At 43.5% G+C, this 15668-nt stretch overlaps 1 protein-coding gene across 1 annotated transcript; it reads right to left on the minus strand.

Moving 5' to 3' along the window:
- Nucleotides 1-3094: 3094 nt before the first annotated feature.
- On the minus strand, nt 3095-8034 carry LOC110492334 (uncharacterized). Its single transcript, XM_021566561.3, has 8 exons — nt 7849-8034; nt 7471-7583; nt 6719-6819; nt 5872-5958; nt 5310-5457; nt 5082-5161; nt 4801-4894; nt 3095-3883 (listed from the first exon to the last, which is right to left on the minus strand). The coding sequence occupies exons 2-8, from the start codon at nt 7580-7582 to the stop codon at nt 3477-3479; spliced, it is 1029 nt and encodes a 342-aa protein (XP_021422236.2). The 5' UTR covers nt 7583; nt 7849-8034; the 3' UTR covers nt 3095-3476.
- Between the last annotated feature and the right edge of the window lie 7634 nt (nt 8035-15668).

Consider the following 15668-nt stretch of genomic DNA (forward strand, 5'->3'; position numbering starts at 1 on the left):
TGGTGAAGTAGACATAATTAGTATTCATATAGCAAAATATATAAATGAGCTCCACAATGAATTTCAATAGAATACTTGTAAACATAGACAAGATCCTGCAACCATGGAGAGGTAAATACCTGTCTATTTATGGAAAAACGACACTGATTAACTACTTAGTCATATCTCAGTTTACTCACTCACTTATGGCGCTGCCTACTCCTGATGATTTGTTTTTCAAATCATATGAGCAAAAAATATTTAGCTTTATCTGGAATGCTAAGCCAGAAAACATAAAGCGTGCCTATCTATATAGTGAATATGAACTGGATAGTTTGATATTAAATATAAAAGCACTAAACCTCTCTTTAAAAGCTTCACTTCTATAAAAGTTTTACTTGACCCCAAAATGGTTCTCAAGTAGATTACTAAGAAAAGCTCATCCATTGTTTAAAAATAGCCTTTTTGCCTTTGTGTAGCTTGCCATGTCTCATTTTCTATTAATTAGAACAAATATTACAACAAATATTATGGTTGAACTCAAATGTGGTGGTTGATAAAAGACCTGTATTTATGGAAAATGTTTGAAAAGGGTATTTTGTTTTTAAATTATATTGCAAATTGGAATGGTAGAGTTACAGTAGCAGTCTAACGTTTGGACACCTACTCATTCAAGGGTTTTTCTTTATTTTTAATATTTTCTACATTGTAGAATAATAGTGAAGACATCCAAACTTTTGACTGGTACTGTATGTCTTTCATGAAGTTATCGGATTTGTATGGGAAGGCCTGCTCAATCCAAGATTACAACCAATTGATTACAATACTACCCTGAAAATGGAGGAGGCAGGTGGCAGCAGGAGGAGGTACGGAACTGGTCTGTCTGCCCAATATAAAGGATTAAAACTGATAGAGAAATAAAAATAGCATAAATAGGAAAGTATACCACTTTAATTTGAGGACCAGGATGTTGACAGCTGTGCCATACAGACTGCACAATAGCTGAGAATAGGTGTTTGATGTACCGATTCCATGGCACAGGGTGTATGAGTTGATATATAAAATTATGCAAGATTCAAGATTCAAGACTGCTTTTCAGCAAAAATGAATGTACAGAATTATTTGGGGGTGGGGAGTGGAGGGAGTTTTTTGGGGGGGGGGGTCTTGGATGGTCAAGGGGAAGCTCTCGGGGAACTGTGGGGGGGGATCTTGGATGGTTGGTGGCCTGGCGGTTGGGAGATGGGCCGGTGGCCGATAGGTCGCTGATTCGAGACCCCTATTTGACTTGGTGGGAGATCTGTCGACGTGCCCTTGGGCAGGGCACTTGACTCTGGTTGCCCCTGTGGATCGCTCTGCATGGGAGTCTGCTTGATGACTGAATGTAAATGTTGATTGGCTTCACTGCAGGTATATTGAATGTTTTAATATTCAATAAAAATACCAAATAAAACACAAGACACACATTGACTTGAGCCATACCTGATCAAATCTGGTGCAGTGTCTGCTGATAGTCTGGACTACGGGCCCTGTATGCATGCTGCATTGAGAGCTGAACATACAAGGACATATCCACCACCCACCTCGTGCTGTGCATATTTCATTTGTTTTAATAATTAAAAAGCCTATTGAAAGATTCAAGGGCACATCAGCATGTATGTGTGCATGAAACTGCAGATAGAGATACTCTTTAAACATAGGGTCATCCAACAAGATGAGAGAGAGGACAGCTGATTAGATACACAGTAGCCCACCACAGAAATATAATACCAACCACACATGGCTGCTGTCGCACTAACCTGAAGACCACTGTGCTGGGGTAAACAAGGTGTTTAGGGCCTAGATTCAATCAGATCAAGTGTTAACTGACAATAGCGATGCGGATGTTTTGGCGGTTTAGGAGGTGGAACTGCGTTGAAGACGTCAAATCATTGTCACTAAGCCACACCCACCCGCCCCAATCACATTAGAAGTTCAGAATGAGATAATTACACTCAAATTGAAAGATTATTCAACTAAATAATGAAGATTTCTATCAGCCTAATGGACGTGTAGGCTATATCTCACATTCCACTGTTTGAACTTGTAAACAAGGCTGCATGGGATTTCTGTTAATGCAACTTTATGCAGGCAATGTCTGCTTTACTGTAGGTGTAATTCCAGGAGTCACTTGTGGATTTGACAGCTCTAATGTAGTTCCACCTCCGACACTGCCAAAACAACTAATATGCAGATATTGGTTAAAGCGGATCTGATTGAATCGAGACCTTAGTCTGAGGCACACTGAAGCAGGCTAAACTCAGTCCCTTGGTGAGAGACTGTAGTTTTACTGGATGTCATAGTCCATGGTACTCACTGTACTCTACCCTAATGTGGGTTTCCCCATAGGGGAGTATATGTGATCTTGTATCTGACCTTTAACCCCAGGCTGTGGGTACCCTCCCTGTGAGTTGCAGCAGCTGCGATAGTGGCAGTCTGGGGGAATCCTCATGGTCATTAGAGCATCTGTCTCTTGTACAGTATCACTGCCTCGTTACCACAGTTACAAGAGATGGAGAACCCCCCCCCCCCGAAATACCCCTGCCCCCCAGCTGGCACCCACCCCCAATCTTCTAGACTGTCATCTGATTGCCCCTCAGTGCTACCCCCTCCCCAAATCTGCCTCTGACCCCTCCTGTTTGCGTATATCCACCCTTGAGTGAACAGCCGGTCAGCTAGCTCTGTTAAGGAACATCAGAGGACTCCACCATGATCTACTTCCCTAGTGAAACTGTTCCCCAGACAGGCCTGCCCACATCTTCCACCCTAGTAATCCTCAAACAAACACAACACCAGCATACTGCAAACAAAGGTCCACCACAGACCACCTCAAACACAGAGACCACCTCAAGCACAGAGACCACCACAGACCACCTCGAACACAGAGTCCACCACAGACCACCTCAAACAGAGTCCACCACAGACCACCTCAAACACAGAGATATTTCCATCTTTTGAGTAATGCAACAGAAATAACTATTTTCTCCTTGTCTGAAGAGCTGTCATGAAAGAGTACAGGAAGAGGCTTTTTACAAAAATATCAATAACTATTGTGCGTATTGTAAATTAAACAAGCTGCTTTAGGTCAAGATCTTATTTTACTTAAAAGCCCTTTCCATACACAGAGACATAATGACGCTATATACATTACATTCTTAATTATATGGGTACAGGGTAACATTTATTACACGTTAACACTATTTTTAAAAATAAAAGTAAAATGCTGTATATCTGTGTGCCCTGTCATAGTTCATGCTGTCATTCCCCCTCATGCCCCTCCCATCTGTCATTTTCAGTTTCAGCCCCCCATGCCTTCTCTTCCCACCACATTTCCTTCTACTCCTGCCATCCTCTAACTTCCCACCAACATCTATACAAACACATGTATATGTTCTTCCACCAGTACCCCATCTCTACTTCCCTCCAACCCAGATGCTCTGGTCCATCTTCTCTATTCTCCTCTAGTTCCTGTACTCGTCTCCACAATCTCCGATAAGGCTCATGAGGTCACACGAGCCCTGCAGCACGCCGTCGATGGTGCGCAGGTCTTGCGCCGTGAGCTCCAACTCTGGGCTGCAGCTGTGCAGGCTGTCCTTGATGTGTTCCGCCCCAGCAACACCGAGACGACAGCCCACGATGACTCCAGCCACTGCTGGCCGGTCCAGAATGTAGCGAGTAGCCACGTTGGCAATGGAGCAGCTGTGGCCCTGGGCAACACTGTCCAAGACAACCAGCAGCTCCTGGAACAGCCCCCATCCTCCCCAGCCATCAATCACCTTCTTGTATTTACTGAGGGAGGCCGTGTTGAGCTCCACCCTGCTTGTAGGCTCCGCCTTCCCCAGATAGCGCTCTGAGAGTAGGCCACCGGCTGAGAAATAGAGGGGGGACCGAGCGATGGAGGTTTAAAAAGATGGAGGGAGGGGTTGGATAAAGAAAGAGAGACAGAGACAGGGTAAAGATGAGGAAGAGAGGAGATAGGGTGAAGAGGGAAGCAGAGAAACAGCAGAGACGCATCGTCAGTTTGGACTCCATCTTAGATTGCCACCATTTTATATCACTACACCCCACATTGCAAGAGTCAATACGGAAAGGATTTCTAAAATCTCTAACGCTATATTAAACAACTTGCTAATTTCAGTAATACTAATAACCATAATGCATCAAAGCAAAGCATGCAGTATCTCAGATTTCTTTCCCAATATATCTGGCGAGAGTACGTTATATTTTTCATTACGGACTTATGCGAGAGTCAGTCATTATCAGATCAGAATATTGAGAATGCCATGACTAGAAGGAGCGCTTATGGGTCTGTTTAAAGTGATGTGAATTACGATGTGATTTACGATATAATATCGTAAATCACATAACTTGAAAAAAAAAACAGACCATAACCGGTCACTAAGGTTGCAACAGTAACTGTGAGCTAGCCTGGTCTAGATCTATGGGTCAGATGGGTAGGCTAAACCCCATACAGACCTGGGCCAGGCTAACTGGGACCTAATCCAACCCTTCACCACTAAATCAAATCAAATGTATTTATATAGCCCTTCGTACATCAGCTGATATCTCAAAGTGCTGTACAGAAACCCAGCCTAAAACCCCAAACAGCAAGCAATGCCGGTGTAGAAGCCACTGACTCTCTCAGTGCAGTGACATGAATGCTTGTGCTTCTTCATCCTCTTAAATGGCAAACGCCTGATGATCTAGAGCAGCCAAAAAGCAGCAGTAGGAGTAGAGCCGTGGCCGCGATGACTTAATCCCATATGACCTCAGACCGGTCCTCACCCAGAGTTCCATAGGTGAGGAGCTGGATGCCGTGAGACAGGCAGACCGCCTCCATCTTAGCAGCGGGCCGCTGGTCAAGCAGAGAGTACTGCACCTGGGAGGAAACATCCCTGGACATTAATACTGGACATACTGAACGCTGATGCAGACTAATGTACTGAACATGCACAGATTTCACAATACTCTATAAGGCACAAGGAAATTGCCTCCCATTAAGCTTGTGAGAAAGCGAGAGAAAGACGGAGCAAACAAATGAGGGAATGAGGGAGCAGGCACTGTACCTGGTTACTGGAGATTCTGATCCCTTTGTTTGTGATCTCCTCAAGCCTCTGAGTGTCAAAGTTGGTAAGGGCCAGCTCTCCTGAAGAGTAAGAAAATAAGGAGTACATCTAAACTTGACAAACAGGCACAGCTCATCAACAAGTACACAAGGTACATGGCTGAACTGTGAATCTTAACAAAGAGCTTGTGTGCATGGGATTAGTAAATGGTTATATAAGATGACCTACGTATAAGTCCATCCTGCTGCAGGTCAGACAGGTGCCCCAGGGCATGCAGGTATCTATTATCGCTGTAGTCCCACCAGTGGAACTGCACACAGTCCAGAGAATCCACCTGCATACGGGCCATGGAACGCTGCAACGCCTTCTCCACAACCTAGTGACGAGACATATTAAAGATGTCTACACCAGGCGTGAGTTATCTTACCCTGTTATGGCTGGTGAGGGTGCAGGCTTTTGTTGCAGCCAAGTGACAGAGCTGAACCAGAACAGACACCTCAGAATAGAATCAGATAAGGGAGTCTCTCACAGAGTTGAACCAAAACAGAGACCGCAGAATAGAATCAGATAAGGGAGTCTCTCACAGAGTTGAACCAAAACAGACACCTCAGAATAGAATCAGATAAGGGAGTCTCTCACATAGCTGAAAGTTGTCCTGAGACACTGCCCTCAAGCAGTTCTAATTGTTAATTGGTGGGTGTGATACACAGTATTTAGATTTCAGATTTTAATGGATGGTGGACAACTTGCAGGATGATTTTTCACACACTAGTCTGTATTAAAGACTCACCTTGCGGTCCATTGGTCCAGGTCGTGGCACCCATTTGGTCAAACCTTGCAGGGGTGATGCAGCATCAGAGCTGGGTTTCCATTTCAGCTAGAAAACAGAATGCTACAATTGCATTCCGTGCCATCGGTGAAAAGACACTGACATTTATTCATAAAATGTACTCAGTCTGGTTGTGTAGCACACTTCATATAATAACACACTCAGTCCACAAAATCTCCTCAAAGATCTCAGACACTTTTCAGTCAGATGTGAGAGACCATATAAATCTCTCGGTTTCACACGTGAGAGCAGATGTATCTAATTACAGACAGGTGATTCAATCCTCAGAGAGGATGGTGTTGGGAAGCATTCTCAGAGGACATTATTCCAGGTGTCAAAACACATCCAAGTCATCCAAGTGAGATGCAGCGTGCCTGGGCACCGACAAGGTCTGAAATCCATAGGAATCAATAAATGAAGATGCAAATCAAATCTTCATATTAAAACCATTGTTAATGGTGGAAAAAAAAGTGTGGGTGTAAGAGTGCATCTGACAATGTGTGTATGACTATGGCTTGATGTGTAAGGGCTTTTTCATGTGTGTGTATAAGTGAGAGTGAGAGAATTTACTGATCTTCCATACGCAATCTCTCCCCTTATTCTTGAGAGCGAGACTGAGCAGCCCAACCGCCGAATAGCAACTGTGCTACATTAGCTCCCTCCTGTGCCAATTCAGGGGTACTGCTCCACTTGCACACACAGATCTGAGATCAATGTTCATACAATCTACAATATGTACATACACTTTCAATCCAACAGGTTCATAATCTGGAGTGTGTGTGGTGTAGGCTACAACAACAATTCATACCTGGCTGTTGAAGCGTCCAAAAATCTCCTCCGCTGGTCCATAGATATCGGCCATGTCAAAAGTTGTTAGGCCAGCATCAATATAGGCTTGCATCGCCTGCACTGGAATAGGAAAAGGGGGTTTGATAATAACTGTTAGGGAAATAAAAATTGTGGGTAAAAAATGCTAAAAAAAAAAAAATTACATAGTACCCATTTTTCCATTGAAACTGTATGGAACTGATAAGCTATAGCCAGCAGCATACTACCCTGCATCTCACTGCTGGCTTACTTCAGAAGCTAAGCAGGGTTGGTCCTGGTCAAACCCTGGATGGGAGACCAGATGCTGCTGGAAGTGGAGGGCCAGTAGGAGGCACCCTTTCCTCTGGTCTAAAAAAAAACCATCCCAATGCCTCAGGGCAGTGATTGGGGACCCTGGGTAGGGTGCTGTCTTTTGGATGGGACGTTAAACGGGTGTCCTGACTCTCTGTGGTCATTAAAGATCCCATGGCACTTATTGTTAACCCTAGAGTCCTGGCTAAATTCCCAATCTGGCCCTCATACCTAATCATCCCCAGTTTACAATTGGCTCATTCATCCTGTGACTGTTCCCAAGGTTGTTGCTGTAAATTAGAATTTGTTCTCAGTTAAATAAACTGGACAAAATATTGTGTGGGGCACTCACTCATATAAGACATTAGCTAGACACTTAAGGTCTAAAAACGTGTGAATACATTTGATTTTGAAGAAACTTTTACCCTACTTTCAGTTTACCTGCTTTGGGATGATCCACCGGACCATGAGCACCTGATACTTGCCACATGCCGTTCAGGACGCGGCAGATCTCCAAGCCCCCTGCCAGCCTAACTTTGGGCACTTGAGCCATCCTAAAAAAAATGCAGGATAGTAAACAGACTGCATTCCATTCTAAATTAAACCACTATCTAGATCAAATGCTTTCAACATTTCGGGTTGTGTACTTATCTGTTGAACTGACATCATAACTAATACAGAAAGTAGCTGGTTCATTTAAACTCGACATTCATCGTACGGTTGTTGATACTTCCAGCAGCTTAGCTAGTATCAAAGTTAACTCCTTCGACGAAATACATTACTGGGGTATGCAAAATGATTTACTAAAATATTATTTACCTTTCTTTGCGATGTAGTTACTGTGTAGATGGTTTACACAAGACAGCCTCGGAGTGTGTTGAGCTAACTACGACTAACTGTAATAAAAAAACATTACAAAACATGTTATGCAGTTTATGCATGTCGTTCTTCTTCTGCTTCTTCTTCGATGAGGTTTAACCGCGGTTGGCATCCAATAAATGTTGCATTACCGCCACCTACTAGACTGGAGTATAACTCCCTTATTAACCTTTGCTTAAAAAATAAAAATAAAAAAAATATATTATATATATATATATATATATATACTGCTCAAAAAAATAAAGGGAACACTTAAACAACACAATGTAACTCCAAGTCAATCACACTTCTGTGAAATCAAACTGTCCACTTAGGAAGCAACACTGATTGACAATAAATTCCACATGCTGTTTTGCAAATGGAATAGACAACAACAGGTGGAAATTATAGGCAATTAGCAAGACACCCCCAATAAAGGAGTGGTTCTGCAGGTGGTGACCACAGACCACTTCTCAGTTCCTATGCTTCCTGGCTTCACTCTAGTGGTAGCATGAGATGGAGTCTACAACCCACACAAGTGGCTCAGGTTGTGCAGCTCATCCAGGATGACACATCAATGCGAGCTGTGGCAAGAAGGTTTGCTGTGTCTGTCAGCGTAGTGTTCAGAGCATGGAGGCGCTACCAGGAAACAGGCCAGTACATCAGGAGACTTGGAGGAGGCCGTAGGAGGGCAACAACCCAGCAGCAGGACCGCTACCTCCGCCTTTGTGCAAGGAGGAGCAGGAGGAGCACTGCCAGAGCCCTGCAAAATGACCTCCAGCAGGCCACAAATGTGCATGTATCTGCTCAAACGGTCAGAAACAGACTCCATGAGGGTGGTATGAGGGCCCGACGTCCACAGATGGGGATTGTGCTTACAGCCCAACACCGTGCAGGACGTTTGGCATTTGCCAGAGAACACCAAGATTGGCAAATTCGCCACTGGCGCCCTGTGCTCTTCACAGATGAAAGCAGGTTCACACTGAGCACATGTGACAGACGTGACAGAGTCTGGAGACGCCGTGGAGAATGTTCTGCTGCCTGCAACATCCTCCAGCATGACCGGTTTGGCGGTGGGTCAGTCATGGTGTGGGGTGGCATTTCTTTGGGGGGCCTCCATGTGCTCGCCAGAGGAAGCCTGACTGCCATTAGGTACCGAGATGAGATCCTCAGACCCCTTGTGAGACCATATGCTGGTGCGGTTGGCCCTGGGTTCCTCCTAATGCAAGACAATGCTAGACCTCATGTGGCTGGAGTGTGTCAGCAGTTCCTGCAAGAGGAAGGCATTGATGCTATGGACTGGTCCGCCCGTTCCCCAGACCTGAATCCAATTGAGCACATCTGGGACATCATGTCTCGCTCCATCCACCACTGTTGCACCACAGACTGTCCAGTAGTTGGCGGATGCTTTAGTCCAGGTCGGGGAAGATATCCCTCAGGAGACCATCCACCACCTAATCAGGAGCATGCCCAGGTGTTGTAGGGAGGTCATACAGGCACGTAGAGGCCACACACACTACTGAGCCTCATTTTGACTTGTTTTAAGGACATTACATCAAAGTTGGATCATCCTGTAGTGTGGTTTTCCACTTTAATTTTGAGTGTGACTCCAAATCCAGACCTCCATGGGTTGATAAATTTGATTTCCATTGATCATTTTTGTGTGATTTTGTTGTCAGCACATTCAACTATGTAAAGAAAAAAGTATTTAATACGAATATTTCATTCATTCAGATCTAGGATGTGTTATCTTAGTGTTCCCTTTATTTTTTTGAGCAGTATATATATATATATATATGTATATATATGTATGTGTATATACAGTAGGGCAAAAAACTATTTAGTCAGCCACCAATTGTGCAAATTCTCCCACTTAAAAGGATAAGAGAGGCCTGTAATTTTTGTGTGATTTTGTTGTCAGCACATTCAACTATGTAAAGAAAAAAGTATTTAATAAGATTATTTCATTCATTCAGATCTAGGATGTGTTATTTTAGTGTTCCCTTTATTTTTTTGAGCAGTGTATATACTACAAATACCCTACCGTCTAACACTACACTCATAAAAAATTATAATAATTACCATTCTCCACTATTTAAATCTATTTAGTCCTACTTCAGGCCAACAACCAGAATGGATGGGACACCGCCACTTAACACACCCTGTAACTCTTCCGATGTCAAGTTTCACACACCTAAAAATCACTCTCTGTAGCTGCCACCACAACCTCTTTCTGTGACTTATAGTGCGTTGCGAAAGTATTCGGCCCCCTTGAACTTTGCGACCTTTTGCCACATTTCAGGCTTCAAACATAAAGATATAAAACTGTATTTTTTTGTGAAGAATCAACAACAAGTGGGACACAATCATGAAGTGGAACGACATTTATTGGATATTTCAAACTTTTTTAACAAATCAAAAACTGAAAAATTGGGCGTGCAAAATTATTCAGCCCCCTTAAGTTAATACTTTGTAGAGCCACCTTTTGCTGCGATTACAGCTGTAAGTCGCTTGGGGTATGTCTCTATCAGTTTTGCACATCGAGAGACTGAAATTTTTTCCCATTCCTCCTTGCAAAACAGCTCGAGCTCAGTGAGGTTGGATGGAGAGCATTTGTGAACAGCAGTTTTCAGTTCTTTCCACAGATTCTCGATTGGATTCAGGTCTGGACTTTGACTTGGCCATTCTAACACCTGGATATGTTTATTTTTGAACCATTCCATTGTAGATTTTGCTTTATGTTTTGGATCACTGTCTTGTTGGAAGACAAATCTCCGTCCCAGTCTCAGGTCTTTTGCAGACTCCATCAGGTTTTCTTCCAGAATGTCCTGTATTTGGCTCCATCCATCTTCCCATCAATTTTAACCATCTTCCCTGTCCCTGCTGAAGAAAAGCAGGCCCAAACCATGATGCTGCCACCACCATGTTTGACAGTGGGGATGGTGTGTTCAGCTGTGTTGCTTTTACGCCAAACATAACGTTTTGCATTGTTGCCAAAAAGTTCAATTTTGGTTTCATCTGACCAGAGCACCTTCTTCTACATTTTGGTGTGTCTCCCAGGTGGCTTGTGGCAAACTTTAAACGACACTTTTTATGGATATCTTTAAGAAATGGCTTTCTTCTTGCCACTCTTCCATAAAGGCCAGATTTGTGCAATATACGACTGATTGTTGTCCTATGGACAGAGTCTCCCACCTCAGCTATAGATCTCTGCAGTTCATCCAGAGTGATCATGGGCCTCTTGGCTGCATCTCTGATCAGTCTTCTCCTTGTATGAGCTGAAAGTTTAGAGGGACGGCCAGGTCTTGGTAGATTTGCAGTGGTCTGATACTCCTTCCATTTCAATATTATCGCTTGCACAGTGCTCCTTGGGATGTTTAAAGCTTGGGAAATCTTTTTGTATCCAAATCCGGCTTTAAACTTCTTCACAACAGTATCTCGGACCTGCCTGGTGTGTTCCTTGTTCTTCATGATGCTCTCTGCGCTTTTAACGGACCTCTGAGACTATCACAGTGCAGGTGCATTTATACGGAGACTTGATTACACACAGGTGGATTGTATTTATCATCATTAGTCATTTAGGTCAACATTGGATCATTCAGAGATCCTCACTGAACTTCTGGAGAGAGTTTGCTGCACTGAAAGTAAAGGGGCTGAATAATTTTGCACGCCCAATTTTTCAGTTTTTGATTTGTTAAAAAAGTTTGAAATATCCAATAAATGTTGTTCCACTTCATGATTGTGTCCCACTTGTTGTTGATTCTTCACAAAAAAATACAGTTTTATATTTTTATGTTTGAAGCCTGAAATGTGGCAAAAGGTCGCAAAGTTCAAGGCGGCTGAATACTTTCGCAAGGCACTGTAAGTCTCCAGCTTCAGTGATTTTTGGAATTCGCTCCAGTCATTGGCAGCAGAGAACTGTAAGGAAAGGCGGCTAAAGGAGGTGTTGGCTTTGGGGATGACCAGTGGGATATACCTGCTGGAGCACGTGCTACGGGTGGGTGTTGTTATCGTGACCAGTGAGCTGAGATAAGGCGGAGCTTTACCTAGCAAAGACTTATAGATGACCTGGAGCCAGTGGGTCTTGAGACGAATATGTAGCGAGGGCCAGCCGATGAGAGCATACAGGTCGCAGTGGTGGGTGGTGTATGGGGATTTGGTGACAAAATGGATGGCACTGTGATAGACTGCATCCAGTTTGCAGAGTAGAGTGTTGGAGGCTATTTTGTAGATGACATCGCCGAAGTCGAGGATCGGTAGGATAGTCAGTTTTACCAGGGTATGTTTGGCAGCATGTGTGAAGGATGCTTTGTTAAGAAATAGGAAGTCGATTCTAGATTTAATTTTGGATTGGAGATGTTTAATATGAGTCTGGAAGAAGAGTTTACACTCTAGCCAGACACCTAGGTATTTGTAGTTGTCAACATATTCTAAGTCGGAACCGTCCAGAGTAGTGATGCTAGTCGGGCGGGTGGGTGCGGGCAGCGATCGGTTGAAGAGCATGCATTTAGTTTTACTAGCATTTAAGAGCAGTTGGAGGCTACGGAAGGAGTGTTGTATGGCATTGAAGCTCGTTTGGAGGTTTTAACACAGTGTCCAGAGAAGGGCCAGATGTATACAGAATGGTGTCATCTGCGTAGAGGTGGATCAGAGAATCAACCGTAGCAAGAGCGACATTGTTGATAAATACAGAGAAAAGAGTCAGGCCCGAGAATTGAACCCTGTAGTACCCCCATAGAGACTGCCAGAGGTCTGGACAACAGGCCCTCCGATTTGACACACTGAACTCTATTAGAGAAGTAGTTGGTGAACAAGGCGAGGCAGTCATTTGAGAAACCAAGGCTACTGAGTCTGCCGATAAGAATGAGGTGATTGACAAAGTCGAAAGCCTTGGCCAGGTTGATGAAGACAGTTGCACAGTAGTGTCTTTTATCGATGGAGGTTATGATATAGTTTAGGACCTTGAGCGTGGATGAGGGTCCAGATTTTGCAGCTCTTTCACAACATCAGCTATCTGGATTTGGGGGAAGGAGAAGGGACGGGGCTTGGGCAGGTTGCTGCTGCTGCTGCTGGTCGGGGTAGCCAGGTGGAAGGCATGGCCAGCTGTAATAACATAATAACGACACAATCCCCAGGAAATACAACTTAATTAAAGGTCCAAGCGTTTCGCCGGCGAGATTCTCACATGCCAAAGGAATAGAGTAGCAGCCAAAGAGTTAAATTGTGCGCTTTTTAATAAAAGTAGATAATGTTTTCTCATGTAACGTATTCCAATTACTTTACTACATCACATTAATCACGCAATGATAATTACTTTGATGGATACCCTAGGCTTTGTACGAGATTATAAATTACGTCAAGATTCCATCTTAATTCGCTGCAACTTTATGGAAAAAGGTTTATTCAATAAATCCAGCAACTCCTCTCATACTGGGAAGAAAAAAAATAAAACACATTTTCAGGCCTTAAGGGAAATTTTATTTCAAATGTAGTAGTACCCAGACGGAGAAAATCCAATACGTGTTATTTAGTTACATCGTTAGGGTAAGTTAACCAAAAGTGGACACACTCCAATCGGTTTCTAAGAAAATTGCCCAGACTTTGTAGACAGTTTAATAATGCTTAAACCTAATCTTTATCAAATTATCCATTAAAGATACCATCTCAAAACCTACATACATCTACGTATGGGTGGTTTAAATTTTATCTAATTATATTCCCAAAATTACTTTATCAAATCTCTAATTGATTATACACACATACAATTTATCTTATTTTAATATATTCACAGAATCCATATAAAACGTAAGAAATTCTTAGGTACTCACGAGAACCATTCCATTTGCCTCTTCAAGGACTCCATAGCTACGAAGCAGCTCTCCAAACATACTCCCAGCAGAACCAAAAAAAATAACTCTTGTTTCCCGGACAATGACCATGGGATCCTCAACGGTTCTCTAACCTCCCAGAAACCACGGCAAAATCAAACCTCTCAGGAACTATAGACCTTCCGCTGCTTTCTAAAATATCATCCTGCTCTCAATACTACCCCGTGATATTCTATGATGGGCGGTGAAGGAACGGAACCCCAAGATAACGTTATTTCAAAGCTTATTTTCCAAATTTCAATAATCTGATTAAGCATATTTCTATATGTTACTATCCAAACTTCTGATTAAGACTCATTTCCATATTCACACAACTCTCATATCACAGTCACACAATGCTATATTCTCAAACATACCTGATCAATTAGTTGTTTTTCAACAATATTTTAACCTGCAGGAATATTTTCTAATTTCTATCTCAAGTTTAGTTCTTAGGATAATACAACTCACACATTTGCATCTTTCAATACTTCTAAAATGGGGTACAGGTTTAAAACAATTACAGGTTTAAAACAAGTACAGGTGCACCTCACTATCTTATACTGTATAAATGGTCTTAACTAGTTCACACAGATTCCGGATGTTTTAACATTAAATGGCCAAAACCAGTTCACACAGATGCTAGATATTTAACGCTAAATTACCAAAACCAGGGCATACCTGGCTAGCACATTTCAAATATTTGGAATTCACCACTTCTGAGGATCACTTAGACGGTCTCACAGACACTTTTTAGAATGAGGTCCATCTTTCAATAGAGTTTCACCAGGTACCGTGCTTCACACAGAACCCACAGTCACCTTGGCCCCACACCCCTACAGACCGCACCAATCCCTACTGTGATCAATTCAGTGTCAGGAGGTCGCCCGCAACCGACCAATGATAGGTGTCTTTGAGTCGACGAACTCGCAGATCTTCCTCCACTGACTCCGCCCTGTTTACGCCTCCACACACAGGAATACACACTCGACTAAAAACTCGACTTCGCGTGTGTCGCTCACCTCTTTATTAAACATTTTTAAAAACTAAGTTTGAGATGTGGTATCCACGCGGCTCGCTGCCTCTCAGATCAAAGGTGGGTCCATCTGCATCTACTTTCCCATTGTTCCTCAACTGTAGTGCATGATATACGATTTTGTAGCTCTGAGTCTCTACTTTTATCCAATGTAAAAAACACAATTTCGCCTCCGAGTGGCACAGCAGTCTAAGGCACTGCATCACAGTGCTAGCTGTGTTACTACAGATCCTGGTTCGATTCCAGGCTGTGCCGCAGCCGGCGGTGACCGGGAGACCCATAAGGCGGCGCACAATTGGCCCAGCGTTGTCGGGGTTAGGGGAGGGTTTGGCCAGCCGGGATGTCCTCGTTCCATCGTGCTCTAGCGACTCCTGTGGAGGGCCAGCCGCATGCACGCTGACACGGTTGCCAAGGTGTACAGTGTTTCCTCCAACACATTGGTGCGGCTGGCTTCCGGGTTGCGAGCATTGTGTCAAGAAGCAGTGCGGCTTGGCGGGGTCATGTTTCGGAGGACGCACGACTCTCAACCTTCACCTCTCCTGAGTCCGTATGGGAGTTGCAGAGATTAGTAACTACCAAATGGATATCACGAAAAAAATATATATATAATAATTTTGCTACATAAGATCGATATGAGCTGCCGGTAGGTCACAATGTTCAGTTTTTTCACACAACGCCACAGATGTCTCATGTTTTGAGGGAGCATACAGTTGGCATGCTGACTGTAGGAGCTGTTGCCAGATAATGTAATCTAATGTTAATTTCTCTACCATAAGCCGCCTCCAACGTCGTTTTAGAGAATTTGGCAGTACGTCCAACCGGTCTCACAACCGCAGACCACGTGTAACCACGCCAGCCCAGGACCTCCACATCCGTCT

Source organism: Oncorhynchus mykiss, chromosome 16, assembly GCF_057628025.1.
Source record: "Oncorhynchus mykiss isolate SJ-2025 chromosome 16, ASM5762802v1, whole genome shotgun sequence".
NCBI lineage: Eukaryota > Metazoa > Chordata > Actinopteri > Salmoniformes > Salmonidae > Oncorhynchus > Oncorhynchus mykiss.

Coding starts and splice junctions, on each gene's coding strand:
- LOC110492334 (XM_021566561.3), bottom strand. CDS start 7,582: ATGGCTCAAGTGCCCAAAGTTAGGCTGGCAGGGGGCTTGGAGATCTGC. Junction 5,959..6,718: donor TTGGACGCTTCAACAGCCAG/GTATGAATTGTT, acceptor TCTGTTTTCTAG/CTGAAATGGAAACCCAGCTC. Junction 5,162..5,309: donor GCAGCAGGATGGACTTATAC/GTAGGTCATCTT, acceptor CTTACTCTTCAG/GAGAGCTGGCCCTTACCAAC.